Genomic DNA, 27,297 nt, shown 5'->3' with positions numbered 1-27,297 from the left:
AACGTCTTCCAGGATGAACACATACTCTCAGTTCGTAAGACGTTGTAGTTCGGTTTCTTTCAGATTCACTTTTCGGCGAGATATCTGGGTAAGTTTCATATGTTGCATTCTTCGACGAGTTGACTGAGAAAGTTTCATGTGTTAACTGAGCAAGCTTCATATTTTGCATTCTTCAACGAGTTAACTAAATAAGTTGCATATATTCTATTCTTCAACTAGTTAACTGAATAAGTTGCAAATGTTCTGTTCTTCAACGAGTTAACTAAGTAAGTTTCATATGTTAACTCTTCGACGAGTTAACTAAGTATGTATCATACGTTCCATTCTGCGAGTTAACTGAGTAAGTTTCACATGTTCCACTCTTCCCCGTGTTAACTGAGCATGTTTCATATTTTGCATTCTTCAACGAGTTAACTGAATCAGTTGCGTATGTTCTATTCTTCAAGGAGTTAACTGAATAAGTCGCATATTTTCTATTCTTCAACGAGTTAACTGAGTAAGTTTAATATGTTCCAATTATCCGCGAGGTAACTGAGTAAGTTTCAAAGAGTCAACTCTGATTCCTATTTCTTCTTTTAAGTCTCACTTCTGTTAATTTTGGCTAATCGCGACGAAGGAAAGTGAATAATGATTGAATTAAATTGATGAGGAGACACCACACAAAAGGTCACTCCTGCACTTGAACTCGGAACCTTTTGCGGCGAGAACGTGAATAGATCATGCAACACGCTCGACTACCGAGACGACCAAGTAAGTTTCAAATATTCCAGACTTCGACAACCTAACTGAGAAGTTCCAAATACTCCACTTTGAGATGAGATAACTTGGTTTACCTTTCAAATGTCCTCTTTTCGTCGAGCCTTGTAAGGTTCAAGGTGTTGGTCTCTTTCTGCCTGCAGTAGAATATTGAACTCCTTGTGAATTGTTCTTTGGATCTTTCGGATGAGTAAATAGTCGACAACTCCCGCGCCATTATATCAGAACAGAAGATACGGCTTGTATAAATCCGCAGAACAGTTTCGAACATAATATATACAGTAGTTGTAAACGTAATGTGGGACTTTGCGTTATCTTCCTATTACAAGCATCACTATCACACAAACACTAGTCATCTAGGTGGACTAGTAAACTGGTTGATTCACAATCTTGATATTGAAGGTTCCAGGTTCGAGTCACGGCCTGGATACTGGTCTTCCTTTGTGAACTTTACTTCATCGTCATAGCTCTGATTAGTCAAGGCAGCAGTGAATCAATGCAAAATGACAAAAATTACTATTTACCACTAAGCTACCGTGTATATTAGGCTTGAGAAACTGGCTTGCGCTTGTGAATGCCAGCGAGCGTTCCGTGCGGATCGAGCTTTCCGTCTGCAGACTACGAGTTAAGGCTAGGAAGCATCAAGAACCTCCTGGTTCTTCTGTCACGATTACAATACCACACTGCAGTTTTAGTCACAAATCAGGTGACGAGGAATTTCCCACAGCACGAACGCGACCGACGTAGCCTCCCGAATGTCTTAATCCGTCCTTCTTGATTTATTAATTTAGTTTATTTTACTTCACCTTTCTGCCACTTTTGCCTAATCGCGAAGATGAGGATGAGAGATGATATGATGAAATTAATGAACACTCACAAACATATATGGCCAGGCCGGGATTCGAACGCAGGACCTCTGGCTGGCATTCTAGACCCTATGCTAACCACTCCGCCACGGAGACCGGCTCCGTTCTTCTTGTCCCTCTTACAGCGCTACAGTGGCGCTGCTCGTTCTGTAGTCCATTCGTGCATGCGAGAGCGCTCTTTCACAAATCCGGCGGGTTTGCCATGCCTGGTTTGATCTATAAGCAGTAGCGTAGCAACATATCGAGGGGCTCTGAGCGACATTAGAATGTGAGGAACCCATCCATTCTCTGAATTTGAAATCTCAATATGAATCGATAGAAAGTCTTCAAGGATACGTCATCAAATTACCATATGTAAATATTTTTAATAATAATAATAATAATACATTACTATCAAAAAACAAATTTATATAATATGTGATCGATAAATATACAGGTGCTTAAACTTAGGGCCCCGGCCGCCTGTGATTTGACGTATTCATTCAAATTACAACGTTAAACTAGAATTTAAAGCCAGATTAAAACAGAATGTTTTAATATATTGCCTACAAAAATTAGCCTTTTCCATCTATTTTTTTAACTTTTATTTAATACATTTTTTGTATCAACCCCATGGGAAGCGAGGACCCGGGCGATCGCCCACTTCGCCCCCCCCCCACTTGCTACGCCACTGTTTATAAGGTAGCGGTGCAACCAGTAACAAATGTAATGTTCATTCCGCAGTGAGAGTTGAAACAAAACAGAGGGTACTCTCAGAAACACAGCCAGTACAAACCATGCAGTGTACGTACAGTCATGTACACTTCTGAGTTGTAATGATCCCACTTTAAGTCAGTGGTTTCGCTACAGCCGGAATTGCCTGTGACTGTACGCGAACAGGATGTAAAGTAGGAATAGTGCACTCCCGGTAGCCGAACGTTGAAAAGACAATTCGCCTCTGCTTCTAGATTAGAGTCCCATCCTCAACGTTGCGATTGGCGTAGAGAGTCAGAAAATCGACAAAAATAATACAAATAAAAACACAAATATGCAGCCTCGCGTTCAAGTATCTTTAAACTCGACTGTACACGAATGATCATCTCTTTAAAAGAGTTCTCCTTTCAATAAGTAAGAAGAGGACCGTAAGGAATTTACTGGAGAAACATCTGAACGCGTAAATATTCCCCCTCCAGAATGAAGAAGTCCCCAATTGCACCCGGCTAGAATCCAGAGATGTTTTCAATCGTGAACCACAAGCCTAGAAGTCAAGTCAGGAACTACGTAAATTGCAGAGAGGGACAATGGACGTGGAAAGCAGAAACAGTCGTCAATAGGAATCGATGAGCTGACCACACTTTTCCAAAAGATGGCCGTAAAGTTCTCCGAAGCAGTAAAACGCAAAGTGACTCTCTTGTTTGCTTCGTCTGTGAGATCCTCCACATTGGCGGTTATACTGTGGAGGATGGAGCTGCGTGCCTTTCAAGAGTTTATCTCTGTTCGCAACCAGAAACAAAAGCATCAGTGGCGCCGCCAGTGGACTTCTTTCGCATGGGTTCATATCAAGGGTGGACAAAAAAAATTTCAGGTGGGTACACCTACGGTATTCATGGATGGAAAGATTCTCTTCCTCTCTACTTTCTCTCTCCTTCTTTCTATCTACCTATTCCATTTTTGTTTTTATTTTATATATTTATCTTCCGTGTTCCTCTGTCTTTCTCTCTCTCTCTCTCTCTCTCTCTCTCTCTCTCTCCTATTTTTCGGTCTTCCTTTATTTGCTTTCCTCTTCTTTTCTCTCTTCACCTGATTATTATCCATTCTATCTCTGTATTTCTTCGTTCATACCTCTCTCCCTCTCTCTGTCGTTTCTGTCTATATCCCTGTCTTCCTCTATATGTCTCTCTCTCTCTCTCCTCATCTGTTGCTCCATCTTCCTTTCTACCTTCCTATTCCAGTTTCCTTGTACTTCTCTATATGTATTTATAAATGTAATCTGAGACACCGAAGAAACTGTGTGATCATATTGACAAAATAATTGCATTAAATATCGTTTCCACTCTACCATTCTACACTAAAATTTAAGACAAACATGTAAATATTATATTTTATGGTAAGTTGTTGAATATATTATCACGCCACCGATGCAGAAATGCACATTATTCTTGTTGTACAATTGCAATTACACAAATCAGGAATGTTATACCGCTCCTCCTATCCGTTCTCGCAAGTCTGACGTTAAACACCTATTAGAGAACAAACATGACGTATGCTCTGACGTCACTTACTTAAAGCGTGGAATTTGTTGTGTTGTTTCTGATTCAATTGAACGTGTACGGACAGCTTTAGATTATTTAGAGCGGCACATCCGTCTGTCTGTGGTGTATCAAGTCGAAGTCCACAACTGATCATTTCTAATCCATCGATATAGTCCGATTACTTTCAAAACATCTCCAGCTTCCTGTGCGAATCCAGCAAGCGAGCCTACTAACAGCGTAGAGCTTGAGCGGGAGAGTTATAACTTGACAAGTTTAAAAACAAGACGCTGCAAATAGCTGTTGCGCATCTCACACCACATTTCCCCACTCCATTCTCCGCAGCGACATTGGTTCGCAGTGTTGCAACCTGGAGGGAGAGGAATGGTCTGAGGATTTTCAACGAAATTTGTGTTCCCTTTTTCCTGGGCTGTTTTCTACCTGTTGGAGTACAGAAATTCAGCTCACCTTTCGCCAACGACTCTTTTCCTTCTTTTAAAACTTGGCCTTCCCGATCGCGCAGTGGTAGCGTCGTCGCCTTGTAATCAATGGGTCCCGGGTTCGATTACCGGTGGAGGCACATAGTGGTTCGGATCCCACTTTAAACTGTAGATCTAGTCCCGATTAGCCTTACTGTGCATAAAGTGGACTTAAAACAACAAATCACTTAAAACAATAAATCAATCCAATCCAATTCTTTTAAAACTTGAGAAATCATCCATTTAGATACTCCCGTGGCGGCGCTTGTGGATTCAACAACATTATACTTAAGTTTATGTAACTCCTTCTGATTTCGCAAATATGTTGCAACATTGTAAACAATTTATCTGGCCTGTCCTCTAAGGGGCTTGTCAGAGCAGATTGTGGATTTCGTTGGACCCAGCATGATTTGATTTTTACATTTCAAAAATATGCAGCGAAGAGTAAAGAGCAAGAACATTTCAATGCTTTAAAAAAAGAACACTTCAAGCATGTTATAAGATTGCCTTCTCGTAGCGATTGTTGTACGATAAACAAAAGAACCCCCACCCCACTCGTCTTTTAAAAAAAACAGGCCACTGCTCGATGTCGCATTCAGAAAATGAAGTCATTCGCCCAGTAGTTTCTCTTCGTTATAAAACTTAACGCGCGTGCGTAATAGTACAGTTTATGATCTGCGCACCGGACGCATTTTCAAAGACCGGATTAAATCAAATGAACAACTGATAAATAATATGAGCCGGCATCGTCAATCTACACAGAAAAAATCGTTTGTCATATTTGTTTTAGCTTAATTTTGCTGAGTTGGTACCACTCGTAGTCTCAAGTATGTAGAAGAGTGGTGGGGAGGATGACGTAACAGGAAGTGCTCCGCAGCGATCTGCGCATATCGGGACTTAACTTGTCAGGCTATAGCGATAGATGCTGGGTTGAGATGACGTCAGCGGCTCGCTTCTTGATTGGAGGCTTCGGACCTTTTGATTCGCTCCCAAGCTGCACATGCAGAACACACAGAGATGTTGTGAAAATAATCTCACTCTACCTGCGATATCTTAGAAATCATTCGAGCTGTATGTACGACATTTAGCGAGTTGGGCGAATTGTGAATTATCTACGTGCTGTGATTTCCATATTCTCGATCGTTGCGTCAATTGTTCTGTTCTTCTCAAAAACTACTGTAGAAGGGAACACAAAATTCGGATAGTAAGATCTACCTGATACAAACCTAACGCACTATAAAGAATCTTGACGGGAGTGAATGAATGTCTTATGGAAGTCAAGCAATCGAAATGTTTAACTTTCGATATCTCAGAAGCAAATGAAGATGCATGTATGTAATTTGGTTTACAGAAAGATACATAAAATATCAACTTAATTCTATAAAATTTTCCTGATTTGTCGGTTCATTTGCCTGTCAGTGTTAAAAATCAAACCAATCCATATTGTTCCAAAACCGCTGTAAATAGGAAGATGAAATTTCGTGACCTGAAAGCGATACAAGAAGGTATTGTAATTGGATCTTTCGAAACTATCACCGAGAGACAAAAAATTACAACAATCGGCTTTATTGTATCCTACCATGATAAATCGAAGTAGAAATATATTTTGTTAAGTAGAAAGTCGAGAAGATAATAACTTAAAACTAGGGATGTGCCGAAGCCGATTACAGATGTATGAAAATCGACCGAAATTGACACATCGGCATCGGTATCGGAATCGGCAAAAATCCGATATTTAAACCGGTACAGAATATACTAGAGTTTTACCTTCTAATAAGTTTTATATTCTAGTGTTGTAAGATTTATTGAAAATTCGTCATTATTGTAGAGTTTTTGTAATAAAATTATTGCAAGCTCTCATTCAGAGGATCAACCTAACTATAAATCGGAAATAAAACAGTACATTGTATTCAAACCTGAAGCAAGTGCTGAGAAAATACTTGAGCATACCTGCTGCGTCAGTATTCAGTGAATGAGTGTTCAGTGTTGCTGAACAGATTTGCGATAAGAGAAGAAGTAGGTTACTTCCTGAAGTGCTTCCAAATCTCGCATTTCTGAAGTTGAATCTGGCAGAACTGGAATTCATTTTGCATTTCTAAGAACTGCTTGTGTACTAATGTTAAATTTCTAGGTTCACATAACCTTTTGTAGATGCAAATGTACATTCGCATCTCTTGAGAATATATATGTATATACATATTATATGCAATAGAAATTTACATACCAAATTTATTTTTGTCATGCAGAAAATAACATCCCATTTCTGTTTAATAATCTTATGTATCGGAATCGGTTAAATATCGGCATCGGTATCGGTTCCAAAAATTATCGGTGAGTACATCGGCATCGGTAAATTTTCAGCTTCGTCACATCCCTACTTAAAACCCACTATTTGTTATTGCGACTTGTCTATTTAGAAAACTACATATAGCCAACCTACTATAAAAATCAAATTTGGTATTCAAATAACTAATTTTGACATAATTTTTTCCTAATTAGCAGTTCGTTAACCAATATACCAGGTTATATGTCAATGCACTCACTATACTACCTGTGTAGCATATCACATTTAGTCAGTGTATTTACTGGAATTTGTATTATTATATTGGAAAACGTGTTCAGAATCTTATAAGAGAATAAATATTTAATATGTAAGGTATGGATGAGAAAACTACTTACTTGGCGCAATGATAGAACTTTTAATTTCACACCATCAACCTTTTCTTCATGGCTTTTGCTACGATTACACTTGTAAGTTAGAAAAATTAACTTCATGAATTTTTCTCTTAAGGAAAATGTCTGTCTCCTACTTCGAATTACTTTCGAGAGAAGAAAAGGAAATTATAATGGAAGAAATTGGAGAAAGTAAATCTCTGGCGGATGAGAGTATTCAGCACTTGAAAGAGTGGCTATTGAAGCAACCCCATCTACCGGACACTCTGGGTAAGTGTGTGAATTCCTCTAATTTGATGAAAGATATGGTTAAGTCATTTTAAAAGATTCAAATTTGTGAAAGGACAAGAAGAAAGGTTGGTACGAGGTGCAGTGTGGGTAAAAATCATTATTTTTATTTTAAAAATCAATTTTGATGATTCAATCGGATTCTTTGGTTTAAATCGATTTTTTTGGATTTTTTAAAAACACGCTTGGAATTGCTTGACACCATACATAGCTACAGATATGTATTTTTTTATATATATAGAAAGGCTCTTTTCTAGTTAATGGTCCTGCAAAATATTTGAACAGTTTGATTAAAGCAAATAAAATATTATATGCAAATATATTCATTTTTCTGTTTCTAACATTACATACAAAAACCTACTATGGAAATGTTTGTTGAGTGTGTTAATGAAATAATAATAATTCTAGATGTACTCTATAATTGTAACATGAAATACGTTTTAAAGTCTTTCTAGCTGAATTTTGGCAATTTTCTTATTTATTTCTTTATTTACTCAGAGTTTCAGATACAGTCATATTTGGCCATTTTACACTGAAACAACATAAAGTAGAAACAAAAAATAACAAAAGATAAAAGCAATAACAAGATGGGATAGATTTACATGTTCTTGTAAATCAGTACATATATTTTGTTTCCTTTCTTATAGCTTAATAAACACCATTAAACGATTATGAGATTAATGTACTTTCACTAAAAGTGATTCTGATATCTACAAAATCCTTATGTATATTATTCTATAAATTATTTATTTAAAGTGATCTAAATTAGCGGTTTTAAAAAAAAACAAATCACCTGATTTAAATCAGTCCACCTTGGTCATGGGTTAATATTATGCCAGTGATTTATAAAAACGATTCATGTGTAAGTGTATGAAGTAAAAGTATCACTGTTCAACTTCACACGATAGCTTGGACCACTAATACTATTGTGACTATCTTACTTCACTTGTTATTTAACACTTTCAACTATGGCTAACAGATGTCAGGACCTTTTTGATTACCTTAACATGTTAATGAACCACATCGCGTTATATAAAAAGAAATACATTAACTTACATTAATTACAAATGATTTGTATTAATAATTGTTTTAATATTTTACCGTAAATAATTGTTTTTAGTATTCCTTACTCGTACACGAGTCCCACCAGGCTGGTCGATCATATCCGATTCAGCTCTCTTGAAGAGTGCCTTCAAAAAAACCAGTTTCTGTTGGAAATGCTATCAACGTTTACGAAAATATTGGGATTTGAACTGTCAATCGCAATGCACTTCAAGTTCACTTCGCGGATGCCGTGATATCGCCAAAAGCTGCCCAAACATCATCCTCTACACCAGAGCATCCACGAAAATCAAGATAACCATCATGAACAAGAGAAGCATTGAAACTGACTCAGAAGACAGGGTTGAGTTGGTGTTTTAAGTCCACTTTATGCACAGTAAGGCTAATCGGGACTGGACTTACAGTTTAAAGTGGGATCCGAAACACTTGTGCCTCCACCGGGTAAGAAGGCAGGGATGATAGTGACAGATTGTAAGTAATATTGTGATAAAATGAAGCGACACTTACGACTTACAACAAACTAACTGTTCTGTATCAAGGGTAATGAATCGTGCCCTTTTGCTTCACAACGTTACTAATTAAATATTCATTTTTCCCCTTCTAGACGACAGGTTCATCCTGAGCTACCTGAGACTATGCAACTTCAGCTTGGAGAAAACAAAACACAAACTAGATATGCTGTGCTCCATGCGTACAGCAATTCCAGATTTCCTCTCAGGCAGAGACCCTATGGATCCTGATATGCTCAGGCACCTGGACAATTGGTAAGTGGTTTCTTCAACAGTAACCAGAAAATACACTATACGTATTACGTAAATACACATAGGTTTGCAATGTTCCTAACCACTGGCTGTGTAATTTAAAATATTTAATGCCATCATGCCTGTTCCTTTCTTCCCCATACTCTCTATCTTTACTATGATTCACCTATTCTTTCTCATTCCTTCTCTTTCTCCACATCTCTCTTATCTTTCCTTGTCTTTCTTGTTCTGTTTTCCTTTCTCCTTCAATTCACCGGCTCGGTGTGTGTGTGTGTCAATCATATGTATCATTTATTCATCACTCATCCTCATTATCGAGAGGATGAGTAATGACTCATTATTACTCCTTCCTGCTTTCTCCTTATCTTTCTCACCTCCCTCTCTCTCTCTCTCTCTCACCTCCCTCTCTCTCACACACACACATTTCTTCCGCTTTTCCCCTCTCTCATTCACACACTTTTCTCTCTTATACCATGTTATTTCTCTCTCACATACAGAGGGATGCTCACATCTCGTTCTTTTTTACTCACAAACACATTTATCTCTCAGTTCTACAAAATGTATATCTCTCTCTCATTACATGTTTTGTATTAGCAACATGACACGTTCTTTAGTCAAAAGAACATAATTTAACTAAAAGAGCAAATAATAAGTTCACATGAAAGACTCGAAAGCATTCACATGATGCCTCTCAGTGTATGGGGTAATATGGTGTAAGTCACTTTCTTAAAAAGAAAAATAAGTCTGACTCACAGCACTTTGCTGATCAACACAACAGCTGTTTCCTTTATCACTAGACCTTAAACTGTCATCTGTTGACAGTTCAGTGAATCTCTGATTTACTTCACGTTTTCTGTTAACAGAGTGACTTATGTAGATCTAGTTTCTGTCTTTTTTTTAAAAGTAACTTACACCACTGTAACTTTAACCCCTCCATATCTCTCTGTTAGTTCGTCAAATAAAAATCAAAGTTACATTTGCACTAAGAAAAAGGAAGTCTATTTTACTTCTTTGCAAACTAAATACTTATATGTTTAACATACAATCCATTTCACTCAAAGAAATTCAACTTCTTATAATTCAACTTGACCAATCACTCTCAAGGTACCTTTATAAGGTATGCCATTCCCGAGGTTCCGAGATTTATTCCCATGATGCTGTGCGCGCTATGACGTCATTAAGCGGACAGAATGGAACTTACTTCGTTATCGTATACGGAAGCTTGAGATAAATGGGTCTATTATTTACTTATACACACTTTTTCTTGAATGCCGGTAGAATGAGAACAAATCATCCTGTTTGTGCTCTTGCCACGTGCAATAATAATAGAAGAAAATCGCCTGGAATAAAGTCATCATCGCTTCCCAAAAAACAAGTTGCTGTAGCAGGATTGATTCAATTTGTTCCTCCAAATTTCGGACTTACTCAGTGGTGTAACCACAGGGGAGGGCAGGGGCATTGTCCCCCAACCTTCGACGGAAGTCAATTCTAGGGGGGGGGGAACATTGATGGCCAAAGGCACCTGCAGGGGGCACAGAGGAGAAATTGCCCCCTTCTATTTCAAATTTTATACAAATAAAAATACATTTCGTAAAATTTTCTTGCTCGCTTCGCTTGCAGTGCCAGCTTTTCTGAGTCTCGTCAAGTTCAGAGACGTAGCTAGGGGGCGTCGGGAGTCGGCCATGGGCGCCAAATAATCTAATTTTAAAAAAAATGTGAAAGAGAGAATGCCTTAGCGCCATGTGATATTATTTGTCCCTTATTAAATCAATATTGTTTTAAATTGCAAAAATTGGATCAAAAAATTTTCTTTCTCGCTTCGCTCGTAATATAATTGTTTTTTGTAATGTGATGTATGTAAATAATATGTTTTGTATATAATATATGTAATGAAAAAACTTTGAATACGTACATAATTTAGTGTTAGAATCTTGCATATGTATTTTCTTATTTTATGTCGCTCCATGTTGCATATGTGTAAAACATATGAAAGTTATACATGTTATATGTACAAACAAATATCTTCGGCATGCATTTATCATTCATTTTCTGCCATTCAAAAATACAGTTTGTGTGCTTGTTTTCAATTATTAGCTAATGTAAAATTCCTGGTGTTGAAAAAATATTTCAAATCGTTTGTTCCAAATAAATGCTTTAGCACAGACATCTACCTCCCTTTTGCGTAATTTATGAGGATAATAACGTATTTGATACTACTACTACTACTACCGCTAGTAATAATAATGCCATTATTAATGTCATTATTATTACTATTATTATTATTGGTACGTTTATCCTGGTACTTTCTCCCTCCAGATAAAAATTCGTGGTTGCGCCTCTGGCCTTACTTCCACACTCGCCTTCCGTATCATCATGTATGCAACTTTCAAAAACCTTTACACAATCGAAACTCAGTTTCTAAGTATTGCTTCATTGAATATTGAGTGCAAGATAAGATTTATTAGCTTTGAAGTTGAAACATCGTCCGCGAAAATAATACTTTGAACATCTCGTAGGTAGCGAACACTAATTAACAATTGCACTGTTACTTTACTTTATGTGCGTTTGTTGAGAAATTGTGCTGAAAATATAATGTACGACTTACAGGACAGGCGTTTCTCCCCTGCACATCCTTTCAATCTTCTCGTCAATCAATGAGAGGAGCTGTCATGTAAATAATGACCAAAGAAGCTATTCAATCAGGCCCGTAGCCAGGAATTCTTTGTAGCGGGGGGGGGGGGGGGAGCGAAGTCAATCCTAGAGGGGGCAAATTTTTAACATATTGTATCGCATTGGCACATATTATGGTAGGGTACACAGAGGTACTTGCCCCCCTCCCCCAAAAGCTATAAGTAACAGAAAAGGGATGGTATCTTGAAACTGCAACGAACCAAAAAAAAAAAACTTCGAGCAACATCAAATAGCAATATTTCGATAATGACCTTTCCAGGTTGCCAAAGAATATAAAGTTTAACATAAATAGGCTAATAGGGACTGTACCTACTTGATATCGTAATTGATTGATTTGGTGTTTTAAGTCCACTTTGTGCACACTAAGGCTAATTGGGACTGGACCTACAGTTTAAAGTGGGATCCGAACCATTATGTGCCTTCACCCTACTTGATATTTACAGGTCGATAATGTTAATTGATGACTAACAACAGCTTTGGGCCTCTCTGCAGAACTGATTAAGGGAGCCCTTTATAAATCATGCTTCATAATGATTCCCTCTAGTTTCCAGTATGCAAGATTTTTTACGCACAAAGGAATCTATCGACAATCCAACAACACCATTGTGTTGTGTTGTACAAGCAAAATCGGATTAATTACATAATAATTGTTAGGATCTGCACTTTGATGAATTGTGGAAAAAATTGTAATACTTTTTTTGACCTTGCTAAAGCATTAAACCATGGGTTCCTTAGTCCACCACGGACTCTATTTCCTTCAAAGGGGAGACTCTTGTATCACTACAGACAATGTTTGCCTACTGGTTACGTTAACCATTTTGCAAAATATTGTGTGAATTGTATTATATTATAGTTGAAATACATGTTTCGACACCTGAAAAAAATAGGAATCCCTTGATTGACCAATGACTTCTTGGATTACAGTGTCATCATTAATATTTGATATTAAGTTTCATAGAAAGAAATTGTTTTAATAGGGCACAAATAATTTTACGGGGGCTCCCAGCGCCGACTCCCGCCGCCCCATATAGCTATGGCTCTCAACTTGGACTATAAGAATAGGAGAAATTGTGAGCGAAGCAAGCAAGCAAGATAATTTTACGAAATGTGTTTTTATTTGTATAAAATTTTAAATCGAAGGGTGCAATTGCCCCTCTGTGGCCCTTGCAAGTACCCTTGGCCGTCTCGAAGAAAAATGCAAAAAACACGTCCTCTCCGATGGCGCAGTGGTAACGTCATCGCCTTGAAATCAAGGGGTCCCGGGTTCGATACCCGGTGGAGGCACAAAGTGGTTCGGATCCCACTTTAAACTGTGGGTCCAGTCCCAATTAGCCTTACTGTGCATAAAGTGGACTTAAAATATCAAATCAATCCAAGGAACACGTAAAAACTAATCCCATCATGAGTATCCAATTGTCCTGCTATTCTTAGATTCTCCTAGTCTTGTTTCTTTACTTCAATATTTGCTTCCCCTAGAATGAACTTCCGTCGAAGGTCGGGAGGGGGGGGTATATGGCCCGTGCCCCCTGTGGTTTCAGCACTGTCTGTGAGTGTCTCTTCATCAACTTCACGTCATCATTCATTATTGCGATTATCTAGTAGTGGCAGAAAAGCAACGCTAAGTAACAAAAATCAAATATCCATTCCACTCCCTCCCTCTACCACATGAATCACTATTACCAAAAGGTAGACTTTTGAAACAAAAATTTAAGCAGTTCCAAGTTCATAGCAACACATCCAAGAAAAAACATGGGACCACATTCGGCACCATTAATACAAGACTACTCAAAATGTCACAACTGTTCTAGATACTGAAAATTGAGAAATCATTTCCCGAAGTCTGGATCTGGAAGAGAAATTAACCCCCCCCCCCACCCAATCTTGCTAGAGTAACACATGATATAATTTTAAACATTAGTGAGGATTTCAGGTAGGGATGTGTTCTGTATTTTTCACAGGGGGCAAAGGAGGCTCTCAGGGGGGGCAATTGCCCCCCTGCCCCCCTCTAGCTACGGGCCTGTATTCAATGTAAAGCATACTTATCAAAGCAAGGACAATTTTATCAATGATTTTTGTATTATCAATATAATATGTTGTATACACATCTATTATATTATAATTTAAAGATATTGTACAAATATAATACTACTTTGCTGGCTTTAATTTATTTTATATCTGCTTTAAAAAGCCTCGTTGGTTCAGTCGGTAAATAATCTGACTGTCACGCTGAAGGCGAGGATTCTGTCCCCAGGGTGGTTGGTCTCGAGGGGGATTTTCTCAGCAACGTCCTTGCATGAAAACTGCTTTGAGGTTCACCAGGGGTCTAAAAAAATAGTATTTTGGGGGCCGGAACGTGATGCTAACACCACCTTCATAAATGACCGGGATTGTGAATCATAATCCCTAAATTCATTCATGGCATGTTACAACACGCAGAAGGTACTTTTGCTTTTAAAACTTAGTGCATATTTAGTCGCACACCGTGGGCGTTCGGTCTGAGACGTCATGGTTTGGGCTCTGGCTACGGAACGCGCAGGTTCGAGTCTTCTAGGAGAAGCGTAACAACTTTCCTTCTGAGGTTTCGGACTGTGTATGGGACCGGTGGGCACACACCATTGTGAAGAAATTGGAGAGCTACGAATGAGTAGCGTAATCCAGTCATGGAAACCATGGAAACTTAGAGAAATGACTGAGGGGATCGTCGTGCTGACCACACGTCACCTCGTAACAGGTTGGATGATCTCTCGCCTCGGCAGGTGGAAGTGAGGCCGGCAGTCGGTAGGTAGGCCTTAGCCCTGTATTAGTACACAGTTGAATACATGCCGCGAGAATACACATTATGAAATTTGTTTGACTCAACTCAAACATACTGCAGAAACTATTTCCATGTAGATTTAATAGCCGGCATCCGTGGCAGAGTGGTTAGCACATCGCGCTACGACGCCAAGGATCCCAGGTTCGAATCCCGGCCTGGGTATGGATGTTTGTGAGTGTCCATTCATCAATTTCATCATCATGACTCATCCTCATCTTCGCAATTAGCCAAAACTGGCAGAAAAGTGAAGTAAAATAAACCAAATAAAAAAATAGATTTAATATTTCATATTTGTGTTGCTTGATTGAATTGGTGTTTTAAGTCCGCTTTTTGCACAGAAAGGCTAATTTGGACTGGGCCTACAGTCTAAAGTGGGATCCTAACCACTATGTGCCTACACCGGGTATCAAACCCGGGACCCCTTGACTACAAGGCGACGGCGCTACCACTAGACCATCGTGGAGGCCATATTTGTGTTGCTTGACAAGACTTATTTTCTAATTGCGCACTCTATTATTAGTAAAACACATTTTATGTGTGTGTTGGATATGGTATGAGATTTAATTAGGAAAAGCGATGGATAATGTAATATTTATACAAAGTAAATTAACGCATTATGTTCTTACAACAAATGTAACTATTACAGAATAGGAAGCCAGTGACGAAATTAGCCGTAAGTTTTTTTTTTAATTCCTCGCAGTAGTAAATATTGTTACAAATAAAATCGAGAAATTTAGATCCTCAACTTAGGTGGATAAGAGACCAAATTATAATTCTCAGCTTGCATTTACCTCCGATTATTAGAAGTATCATTCGACCGAAAAGCAATCTCTGACTGTTGGCTGATAAATGCGACGTGCCTAAAATACAGGAAAACGTAACAGCATAATCGTTCCATTATTTTTGTTTTGTATTTGTATTGCTTTTGTTTTATTTCAAGTATAATTTACCCCTTGGCTAATCGCAAAGATGAAAATGAATGGTGAGTAGATGAAATGGATGATCACAAATCCATGTGGATCACAAACAGTACAGAGTACTACACAGATTGTTGGCCCACATGCCAGAACCTAGTAAGCCCGCAAGATTGAAGTTCCTAGGATATATTACCTGGAAGAAATATTGCTATTTGAATGTTTCCCGAAAATACACCATTTATACAATAGCCATTATCTAATTCATTCGCCGGCTCGGTAGCCGAGGGCGTTAAGTGGTCGACTTTCGATTTCGCCTCCGAAGTTCCCGGTTCAAGTCCCAGCATGGGCATAGGTTTTCTCTGCGAGTCAGGCACGTATCCAGGAATTCCTTTCGTGGTGGGCTAAACACCATATTTTTAAGGGGTATATATAGAACCTCACAATTGTATGTTTAAGGCCAATGGTGGCAATTGGGTTCAAAACGGGAGTGGGGGGGGTGCAAGAAAAGTTTACTTTCTCTTCCCTTGGTATGCAAGGGTTAGCATAAAGAGGTCATAGTGTGAAGGCAAAAAAATGGGGAGCAACTATCCCCAAAATCGTCGCCACTGTTCAAGGCTGCCAAATTATTCAGAACGTGAAATCGGAACATTTTTTACCACTCAACTCCTCTGTTTCCATGCATTAACATTGTGTGCCGGAACCATCTCAGTATGTGTGTTTGCCCATTTCTTATCATCAGACATCAAAACATCTATGGCGTCTTCGAGTGTTTTTACGAAGCTGTTACACACGCACGGGATGGACAATCCACTCGACAACGCGAGACTCAAACTGTGGGCTGAGAACTGGACGCAGAAATTTCTCGAATATTTCTCTCTGATTCGAGCCTGAACACCACTACTGTGTCTTGTCCTCCCATGTTTACAGTTCTTATAAAAGCTGAAACCCACCAAATTATTCATATTGAGGCCTAAGCACTCGCAAGTGTTCACAATTGTCTGTCACAACTTCCGCAGTCTTGTCGTATATTGGCACAAAACAGAGTAAGTCTTCTCGAATACAGTTCGAAACAATTAATTCACAATGAAAACCCTTCCGAGCCCAACACATCTAGTGTTTCTTCTCCCAATATTATTAAATGCTTACTCATTTATCTCCAGTGACGTGCCCAAGGGAAGGTTGGTGAGGTCATAACCAAATTTGACCAAGTATTCCTTAAAATAAAGAACTTCAAAGAGAGGAAAAGATGGCAAAATGAGGACTGACCACCAAAAATAGTATGCATAACCCTCCTCTTCTAAAATTCTGGGAAAATTTGGTCCGGGCACAACTAACTCATCACTCAAAACTTTGATTTTCAGTTGATCTGTGCAGCTTATTTCTTTTTTAATTAACCGCTCCAATACCCGTTACTGATTAAATATTCACTTTAGAGAGAGACCTTCGATCTCTTCAGCCCTCGACCCGAACTAGCACTACACTGAGGCTCCGGAAATTCCGCTGTCGTTAATGTCTTCTGGTTTGGACCCGAACTGGAACTAGTAGTAGACTTCGTTACTTTACGGTATTTAGTCCTTTTCATCTTCGAATCACTAGATCTTATAAAGCCACCAATGGACACTGACTGTACACTAATCGACAGTATGAACTGTCATACTTACCTTTGAATACTCATTAACCGATTCTGTTGTACAGATCAACTTGGAAATTGAAGCCGCGTATTTTAACCTCATTATATTCTAGAACGTTCCACAGATAAAACGATTCGTTAATGTTGCCAGTAGTTCGACTCCTTCTCTTATTCAAGAACGTTCCCTCTCGCGCTTTCCAGAGATTAAAAAAATATAATGAATCGTCCTACGTGTGGCGCTACGTTTACAGCTTCCAAATGCTGACAAGTCTTTGCATAGTGTTGCGACAACACCGAAAGCGCAAGAAAAGTTTTAATGCAATATTATCAACAACAGGGTTATAGAACATTCTCCGTGTTGCCTTGGTAAGTATATCTCTCCTTATATATTATCGGCACACTATTTTAGAAAACAAGAACCTAATTTTGCCGGACCCTGTGGCTGAGTGGTTAGCACATCGCGCTGCGACGCCAAGGGTCCCGGGTTCGAATCCCACTCGGCCATGGTTGTGTGTGAATGTCCATTTATCATTTTCATCATTTCATCACTCATTCCCATCTTCGTAAATTAGCTAAGAGGAACAAACCGCGAAGTAAAATAAAATAAATCAAATCCAAAAAAAAAAAAAAAAAAAAATTATGTAGTGTAAACTGAAAAAATTAAGGGGGGCTCCAGCCCCCTGATCCCACCTTGGGTGCGCACTATTAACAATAACAGGGTTCTAGAACATTCTGTGTCTTGGCTCGAAAATTATTTATCTCAAATTATCATCACATTATTTAAGAAGCCATGAACGTAATTTTATGTAGCGTAATTTCCTGAATGGGGTGCTGGTGACCCCTGATTCCCACCTTGGATACGTGCTTGACTCGATAATTATTCCTCTCCTTAAATTATCGTCACATTATTTTATTTCCGACCACAAGAAACCAAATACCTCATTTTATCTATTGTAAACAGAAAACTTTTTGGGGGGTTCGAGCCCCCTAAGCTCCCCCTTGGATACGTGCCTGCTACGAGTGTCCCTTCATCAATTTAAACTAATCATCACTCATCCTGTTCGTCGCGATTAGCCAAAAGTGGAAGAAGACGATAAATAACAAAAACAAATTTATCCTCATCGTGGCGATCAACTGGAGAATGTTAAAAGTAGCGTAAAAATATTAAAGGGAAATTCCAGGACATTCAGTAAAAAGACATATCAGAATATGCCCGGACAAGAACTTTCCTTAGAATGAGACATTTAAAATAAATGCAATAGGTTAGCTGGAAAGAAAAGCCGGCAGTGGACTACAGCCTGCAGGGACAAGATATCACGCAAAAAATAAACTATGCATTGTTTTGGAATAAATGTATTCTTCTATCGCGTATTTGATCTCTTGCTGTCAAATCAAATTAACAGCTTTGGTGTATAATATCAAAAGATGCATGAAAACACAGCGTTTCATGGGCCATCTGCTACATTCTACGCATAGCTTTCAACCGCTCGTGTCCGCTTGGTGACGTCACAAGCTCTAGCCAATAACGTGCAAGTCGCGGAGTGGCCCCCCCTGAATCACTCTATTCAAAAACCGAGCCCGAACTTCAAAGTCAAGACAAAACACAATCGTAATTGCCATGGTAACATCCCTTGCAAGATAAGTATATACAGGTTAGTCACTATCCTGACATTATCAGGGATAGGTAAATTACAGAAATTAAGATTAAAGAACAAAAAACATTTGTACAAGAGAAAAGGTAATTAATAACAATAAATATTAGTGCAATGGGAAAGGACATGTCAAACATGAATGTGCCTTGCAACACTGGACGATTCTAATTTCATTAATCCTAATTTTGACAGCTACTACGTGCCACTTCCGAGCCTCACTCCCGAGGGTTACAGAGTTCATGTGTTCGGCATTCGTGATTCCGACGTATCCAGCTACAGCTACACCTGCCTGGCCAAGTGCATTACCCTCATGTGTGAACTCGACTTGCTTCTCGACGACATGAAGACTGGAGATGTGATAATTTTGGAAATATCAAAATACACACTGCACCATCTGTTGTGGCCAACGATGGTACAGAGGAGGCAACTAATAACATGCTTGCAGGTGAGTCCTCGGTAGAATTTACAGAAGAGTGTCGAGATCTGTGAAGTATTCGAAATATTATTGGTCCGTCAGCGGTTCTGCGTTGTCTGTAGACTGCACGCAAGCCTTGTTACGCTGCGCATGCGAATGCGCATGCGATGTGACCCACTGCGCATGCGCAGATCGAAAAGCTGTGTGCATTAGAGATATTCCACCCACGTCACATGTACACCAAGGACACTTCTGAGTGGTAACAACCCTACTGACTTTCAATGGGATCGTTACAACCCTGAAATATCGGTGACTGTACAAACCCGCTTAGAAGGTGCTCGTAAGAGATACGCACTGGAACGGACAACACGGCAGCTATATACTGTTGTAGTGTTGTTTCTCTTTGTATTTTTCTTTCACTTTTACGTGTGTTTGTCTGTTCTAGAAACCACAGTGATTTACATATCATTGTTATTACAAGAGTACAATTTAATTAGTTGTTGTTTAGACACTTGTATATACAACTGGAAAGGTATGCTTATTTGTGGTACTAACAAATAAAGATATCAGCTTTAATAAAAGTATTTGGTCGTTAATTCGTCACTTGTGACTAATTTATTTCCTTATGCCTTATATATTCAATGAGTGATATTGGCATAAATACTGACAAATATTTCTGTTTATGTCTTAATAAGCTGATAAAAATCTATTTATATTTAAGTACGTAAATCAGTTTCCCAAACTTAATCATTCAAAGTCTACATGATTATGCTCTATCTTACTCCATAGGAATCTTTTCCATTTCGACCAAAGCAGATCCATCTAACGGGCATATCGCAATCTGTAATTAAAATGGTCAACATTGTGAAGCCCATTATGAAGGAGAAAATTAGAAATAGGGTAAGTGAATTCATTATATTGTATAGTAAGTAAAACATATTCATGATTTGCAAAGGCCAGTCAGAACTGCTTCAGCAAGAATAACTTTCTCAACAACAAAAAATTGATTGATGTTAACCATTTTTCATCGGTTACACTTTCGGTTATTAACAATCCCAATGGAAGTCAATGAGTTTGTTGCAATCAAAAAATGTCCTTGACTGTGCTCATACTCAAGAGTAGCACTACTTATGCAGTCAGGTCTATACTTGTAATCTTATAATGCTTCTAACCGGGGGTTGATTGATAGAGTTGGTGTTTTAAGTCCACCTTATGCACAGTAAGGCTAATTTAGACTGGGCCTACAGTTTAAAATATAAACCGAACCACCAGTGGCGGTGATTGGGTCCCAAAACCTGGGGGGGGGGGCAAGGTGCCAAAACTAGGGGGGCAAAGACAGTATATTTCCCTTTGTAGATAAGATTTAGCATCGTGTGGGGGGAACTGCCTGCTCCCCCTCGCCCTCCTCTAATCGCCACCACTTGTGTCTCCCCGATGGTGCAGGTAGCGTTGTCGCTTTATAATCAAGGGGTCCAGGGTTCGATACCTAGTGGAGGCACATAGTGGTTCGGATCCCACTTTAAACTGAAGGTCCAGTCCCAATTATCCTTTCTGTGCATAAAGTGGACTTAGAACACCAATTCAATCAATCAATCCATCGGGTATCGAAACCGGACCCTCTTTACTACAAGGCGACAACGGTACCACTACGCCATCTGGGAGGCCCTGCTTCAACCAAAGGTGTGAGGCACATTTAAGCATGGTAAGCAATGCTTGCAAATTAAAAAATAGAATACCTCCCACGCGTAGGGTGACCAGATATTTGTTGACCAAAAAGAGTATAGTCTATAGGTTGAAGGTGCGCAATCACAAAACAAAAAGAAAACTAAAATAAGGGTGGCTATTTGTTATTGCTTCCATTATAGCCCCTATTAAATTGGACTACACTTTACAGATTCAAATTACTTATGGGTCTAATGTAATTAAATTATGATTAAATCGTCCTTTATTGCCAGTCCAAACTCTTCACAGTTCATGTCCACACTGAATTTCACTTTCATTACTTGTTCCAGTGTTGACACCAGGAGTGTATTTTTTCCCTCTCGCCAATACGTTTTAATAAGTCTTTCACAATCAACATTTGTACCAGGCAGAGTAAACAAGATTTTTATAAGAGGCACAATCACTTTTAAATTTGACCCAGCCTGTTCTGACCTCCACTTACCCTCATTGTTTCTTTTCTTTCTGTGGGTTTTAACGCATTTTTACGCGTAAAATAATGAATGAAATTAAATAGCAAGGAAAATAGTTTATTTGTGGATTTTTGCAAATTGAAAAGAGTATACAGTATATGAACCTCTAAAAGAGTATAATACTCTTAAAAAGAGTATGTCTGGTCACCCTACCCACGCGTAATCCTACAGGGCAAAATTTAACGTACGCAAATGTTAATCACCATGTCCAGCTAGCTCGTTGTGTTCAATTATGACAACAGATGCCGTGGCAAGCAGTGTGGAATATAGTTACTTTCCTCCGGAGGTGAGGGGAATATCAAACTTCATGAGGGGGAATATCATATCCATCAAATTATAATAATAATAAAATCAATACTAATATTTTAAACTGCCTCTTATCTCTGATATATAATTAAATTAGCCGTAAATTTCGATATGATTGCACAAGCACGTCACCACTACCATTCCACAGCAACCTATTGACTAACCATTAAAATATCTGCAAGAAGTTGGAATACGTTACAACAATGGAAGTTTATATTACACAAGCCCTGCCGATCTACACGTGTCCATTATTGAGTGTCAATGAAATGGAATATATTACTAGTTATCAATCAAACGGACGATAATTGAAATTAGTTCATTAATTTGACTTTTAATTATAAAGAGTACTGACTCAGTGCTTATTATTACGAAAAAGCAAGAAAAATTGCGTTCTACAGGGTGAACCAAAAGTCCCATTACCCCCTGTTTATTTTTCTTATATTTATGAATAATATTCATGGTCCAGTATAGTATAACAGGAGATACATTTGATCAGATGAGACTATAGTCAACAACTTATGCCAGCATTTTAATAACAAAGAATTATTCGCCTCCAAGTACAATGAGAGATTCTCCTCAGGATTTCTGAAGTGATTGAAGCAAATGTATTAAGAGTGGCTTCTTTAAGTTCGTCAATTGTCTCGTAGCGTTTGCTAGTCACCTTCTGTTTTCATGTAAGCCCACAATGCTTTACCACACAATGGCAGACAGATCCGGACTTCTGGGTGGCCACTTCAGAGGTACTGGCAAATGTTCAGAACCTCATTTAATCCATTTCTTTCCAAACCCTTAATTGAGATATTCTCATACGGCAATAGCATAATGTGCTTGTGCACCATCCTGCTGGAACCAGACTCGACCGAGAAGTTCTCAATTTTGCCGTTCGGGAATAAACCAGTCATGTAATATGGTGAGATTGTTAATTTCGTTCACAGCACCTTCAAAGAATATGGACCAAACAGGAATGTGGTAAACATCATCACGTTCTTGAAGGCGAATAATTCTCTGTTATGATAATGATGGCGTACACACAGACAGTCTGGAATAAGTTGTTGTCTATAGCCTCATCTGATCAAATGTATCTCCTGTTATACTATACTGGAGCTTGACTATTATACATAAATATGAAAAAAATAAATTGGGGGTTGCGTAGGGTTGCAGCATGTCGGAGTACCACGCTCGAACTCTCTTTGCTGCTCCAAGTTCCTGTGTGGATGGTTTCGTGTATTTCAATTTTACTCTGGTACAAATTAAACATATATGGAGATTTACTTATACTTTAATAAAAATAAGAATGTAAATAACACTAAATATACTGAAATATTCCACATAAATACGCAAGTAAATGACGAGGCGTACAACTCCTGCACGTCGTCTCACGACTCAACTCGGACACACACTGCGCATGCGCAGACTGCATGGCAACAAGACCCACATGAATGACAATTCGTCTGAACAGGGGTAATGGTACTTTTGGCTCACCCTGTACGTAAAATTTAAGTGAAAGAGAGAAAGGCAAAGTGAATATATTTGCAAAATTTCTTAGCTATTATGTGACACGCCGTAGTATTTTAACCTGCAGTGTAAGCAACTGAGAGAATGATATGCTCTGAGATTTTAGAGCTGTGTTCTGTAATCGGCGATGTCTTCATCCGCAGAAATGTTATCAACTGAAAATGACTATAATTGTGTTGATCGTAAAATCTTTTAGTGCAATAAGTTTCAAATAAAAAGTTAACATATTACTCTATTTTCAGGTAAATATGGACATTGGTCTAAACTATTGTATTGTGTTGTATTGCATACCTCTAATGTAAACGTTGTTGAAAATCATTGTTTTCGAACTGGATTGTTGAAGTTTCTGAGCAGGCACTGGTCTTTGATGGGATTATTACTAAGATTTCTCACAGATTCGAAGATCACACCACACCACTGCTTCTAGCTATTGTAATTCCTGACACAGGCCGTTGGAAACAGTTGAAAACACAGAATACCACATGTGCAGAGGTGCCAACTTAAAAATATTTTTGGGGGGTGCAAGATAGACATAAACAATACTTTATATTTCGTAACAATCTACAAAACCATTGGGAATGTTTAAGTACAAAGAACTTCAAATCCCAGATATTTAGCCATCACTTCTCCAGCATGGAAATACCTAGAAACATTTTAAGGAATGCCTTGTCGAACATTGCCGAGCTTCCTTGATACCCATCGTTGCAAATAGGTGTAAACAATTGCAATCAAGGAAGAGGCTACAGGTAGCTAATTCGGCATTGTCAGTAAATTCGATCGGAAGAAATGTCTGGGAGCAAAGAGGTCATTGGGCAGTTTGTCATTTTTAGAGGGAACATGGTGAGAAACAGAAGTACGATTCGCGGAAGAACGTGTTGAAGCGAGTCAGACTCTTTGTACAGTCACGACCATAACCATACTTCGCAAAACTTCGGCTGCAGCACAGAGCCAGATATACCGTTTCCATTAGCCATGCTGATCCAGTCTTTAGGGGTTTAATACACAAGTGTTGTGTTGTGCCATTCATATGTGTGTAGTTAGTACCTCTCGCACCTTGCCATCAAGCTTACCATGAATAGCGAGTTGCTCCATAATCAAGAAAGAATGATCAGTAAGCTACATCAACCCAGTTCGATCCCACATATCGAAGAGTATGTTACGATTTGTAAATATACATAAAATGTGTACTCACGAGTGTGTCTTTGAGAAAATACCTGAGCATTGCAATGCACAATATTCACTTGCTAATCTGTAAAATAGTCTAACCATAATTATTTAGGACTCATTCGAAGTTTTTGTAAAAGTTTAAAACTAGGCTATTGGATCATAAATTAATAATATGTGATATTTTTTATTATTACTTTCTTGATTTTTTAAAACAATGTATTCTAATGCTTTACTATTATATTTCAGATGCATATGCACAGTGATATCAATGACTTATACAAATATCTCTCCAAAGACATACTGCCAGCCGAACTTGGGGGCCACAATGGTTCTATATTTGATTATTATGGTAGGTCCGAAAGCAAATAATAATAAGTTTGCATATCGTAGCCTATTTATTCTTTAATATTATAAAGCATTATGATATTAATTTTTCATATGCGAGTAAGAGATGTAGTGGTGTTCTCTGAAATTATAACAATCAAAACAATTACAAATAATCATTTAACTGTAGTACAAATCATGTGGAAATAATTTTCCTATAAGAAACTACAAAAATGATTGCCAACTTTTGAAATGAATGTATAGAGGTCAGGGTTACTTATGTGAACATAAAAATGTTTTATTTTCTGTTACTGATTTGTTGTGCTTCGAAATATTTGCTGCCATTATATGCGGATAATAAGTTTCATTTATATTTTATCATTTGTCGTACCATACCTACACAATAATTTATTCACCGAGCTGCACTTTAATTAAATAATGTAGTTTAATTTTTAAGTATACTGTATTTTAATCAGCAAAAGGTTTATTATCCAAAAGGTATATTATTCAACACAAAATGTGAGATTTGTGAGGAATTTGTTCCGAAATGTTATAAATTTGCGATGTCTTACACAGTTGAAGACTAAAATTGGTAAACGCTGTTAAGTGCCAAAATAATTCAAACCCCGTTTCCACGTTAAATTGTGAAATGTGCCATGCATTATAATGTGGTAAACGTGAAAAGTGGCTGGCAGTCCTCTAAGTAGTTCAAAGGGCGTGTAAAGAGGTCACTAGTGTGAACGATCTTACGGCTGATGTGCGGAACGATGCGATTTCCCAACACTTTCGCTTTTGGCACTTACAACGTTTACCACTTTTAGTCCTCAGTTATTTAAGCGACAAATGCAGGCCCGACTAGGACTCGAACCGTGGTCTCTCGCATGGCGTTCCATTCCTCTACCAACGCAACAGGTTCCGTTACAGTATAACTAAGAGATACATTTCAACACAATTAGATACATCTAACGAAAAGTCACGTCTAACACGGTAGCTCAAATGGTTTAAAGGTGCATCAGGAATGTATTTGTTGCCAAGTATATTGTTCACTAAGGGTAACCGAGTTCTCATTCGATTGGACAGATTTAGTAGACCTCCGTGACAGAGTGGTCAGCGTAGCGCGTGTCGACGCTGGGGATCCTGGGTTCGAATCAAATATAAGGCATGGATGTTTGAGTTGTTCATGATGATAACCGAGTTCAAAAGTTCAAAAAGGAAAATATAATAAATTACATACAACCGAAATTATTCAAAAGGGAAAGAATGTTTAACAATTGACTTTCTGCAAAAAACAAAAAAAGTTAGAAGAGAAATGGGACTGCATGCCAGACCCCCGAGTTCGAGTCAGGGTTGAGTCTACCTATTTGTTTAAATTTCTACACGCATGATACGCATAAGAACTGTATTAATATGCAAGAATGTAGCAGAAGTACAGTTAAGATGTACGACACATGTAGACACGGAATTCACGGTGTGAAATCTCATCTTCACATTAAAATATTCAAACACAATAAAGTTTCTTAAATAAGTTCTAAATTTGAATCTTTCACATATATTGGGATTAATCTTGTGAGTTTGGTCACTGTACGTCAGTGCTCAGCAATAAAAGCTTAAGCCGAACAAAATTTGCTAGGAAATTATGTCGAGAAAGATATGCGATCATTAAATCTTGGAAATGCGGAAATCCATTGTTTCTTCGTGTTAAAACTTATACATCACGTAACGCAACTAAATATTTCTAGCAATATATTTCTGTTAATGACTTATTTAATACATTTCATTCACGGTGTGGGCCTCCCCGATGACGCAGTGGTAGCGTCGTAGCCTTGTAATCAAGGGGTCCCGGGTTCGATACCCGGTGGAGGCACAAGTGGTTCGGATCCCACTTTAAACTGTAGGTCCAGTAGCCTTACTGTGCATAAAATGGACTTAAAACACCAAATCAATCAATCACGGTGTAAATTCTACCCAATCTCAAGGTATTAGTTTATCATATAACAATCTTCTTATTGAACAAACATACATTTATTGTATTATGGTCACTAATATTCCTTCTTTCTGACTAATTCTCTATATATGCGTAAGGATATGTAAGGATTGGTTTTAAGAAAGGCCTATAGGGCTGAAACATGCTTTCTTAAATAAAGACCCGTTCTATTATAACCAATAATCACGGAGATCTAAGATCTGTGTAACTTTAGCACTGATAATTTGCAATTGCATTATATTTCAACTCACTGGTTTCCTCCTTTACAGACACATGGAGAAAAGTGATACTGAATCACAGGAAGTGGATCATAAATCAAGATGGGAAAAAAGCAGACGAGTCTTTAAGACCAGGAAAACCCAAAACTCACGAAGAACTTTTCGGAGTGGATGGATCCTTCAGACAGTTGACGATCGATTAAGTCCTAAGACAAAAGAACGTTATCCTGAATAACCAAAGATTCTTTAAGGCTTGTTAATGGCCAAGAACGATTATTACTTTTAGTGTATAAAGGAATATGTACGATCCAACAATTACATTGTAAACACAGATATGAATAAATGTATATATATATAA

General features: G+C 38.2%; 1 protein-coding gene across 1 annotated transcript; it reads left to right on the top strand.

The window, feature by feature from the left end:
* Positions 1-27,297, top strand: LOC145995176 (clavesin-2-like). Its single transcript, XM_083131731.1, has 7 exons — positions 1-88; positions 7,121-7,272; positions 8,957-9,116; positions 19,011-19,263; positions 20,023-20,133; positions 24,660-24,762; positions 26,991-27,297. Exons 2-7 carry the CDS (start codon positions 7,125-7,127, stop codon positions 27,140-27,142), a joined length of 927 nt encoding a protein of 308 aa, XP_082987857.1. The 5' UTR covers positions 1-88; positions 7,121-7,124; the 3' UTR covers positions 27,143-27,297.

The sequence above is a fragment of the Lepisma saccharinum genome, chromosome 11 (assembly GCF_977018435.1).
Source record: "Lepisma saccharinum chromosome 11, izLepSacc3.1, whole genome shotgun sequence".
NCBI classification, from domain to species: Eukaryota; Metazoa; Arthropoda; class Insecta; order Zygentoma; family Lepismatidae; genus Lepisma; species Lepisma saccharinum.
Note: the sequence above shows the minus strand (reverse complement) of the source record. Positions and strands in the feature narration are given on the sequence as shown.

Coding starts and splice junctions, on each gene's coding strand:
- LOC145995176 (XM_083131731.1), top strand. CDS start 7,125: ATGTCTGTCTCCTACTTCGAATTACTTTCGAGAGAAGAAAAGGAAATT. Junction 9,117..19,010: donor CTCAGGCACCTGGACAATTG/GTAAGTGGTTTC, acceptor TAATTTTGACAG/CTACTACGTGCCACTTCCGA. Junction 20,134..24,659: donor AGGAGAAAATTAGAAATAGG/GTAAGTGAATTC, acceptor ATTATATTTCAG/ATGCATATGCACAGTGATAT.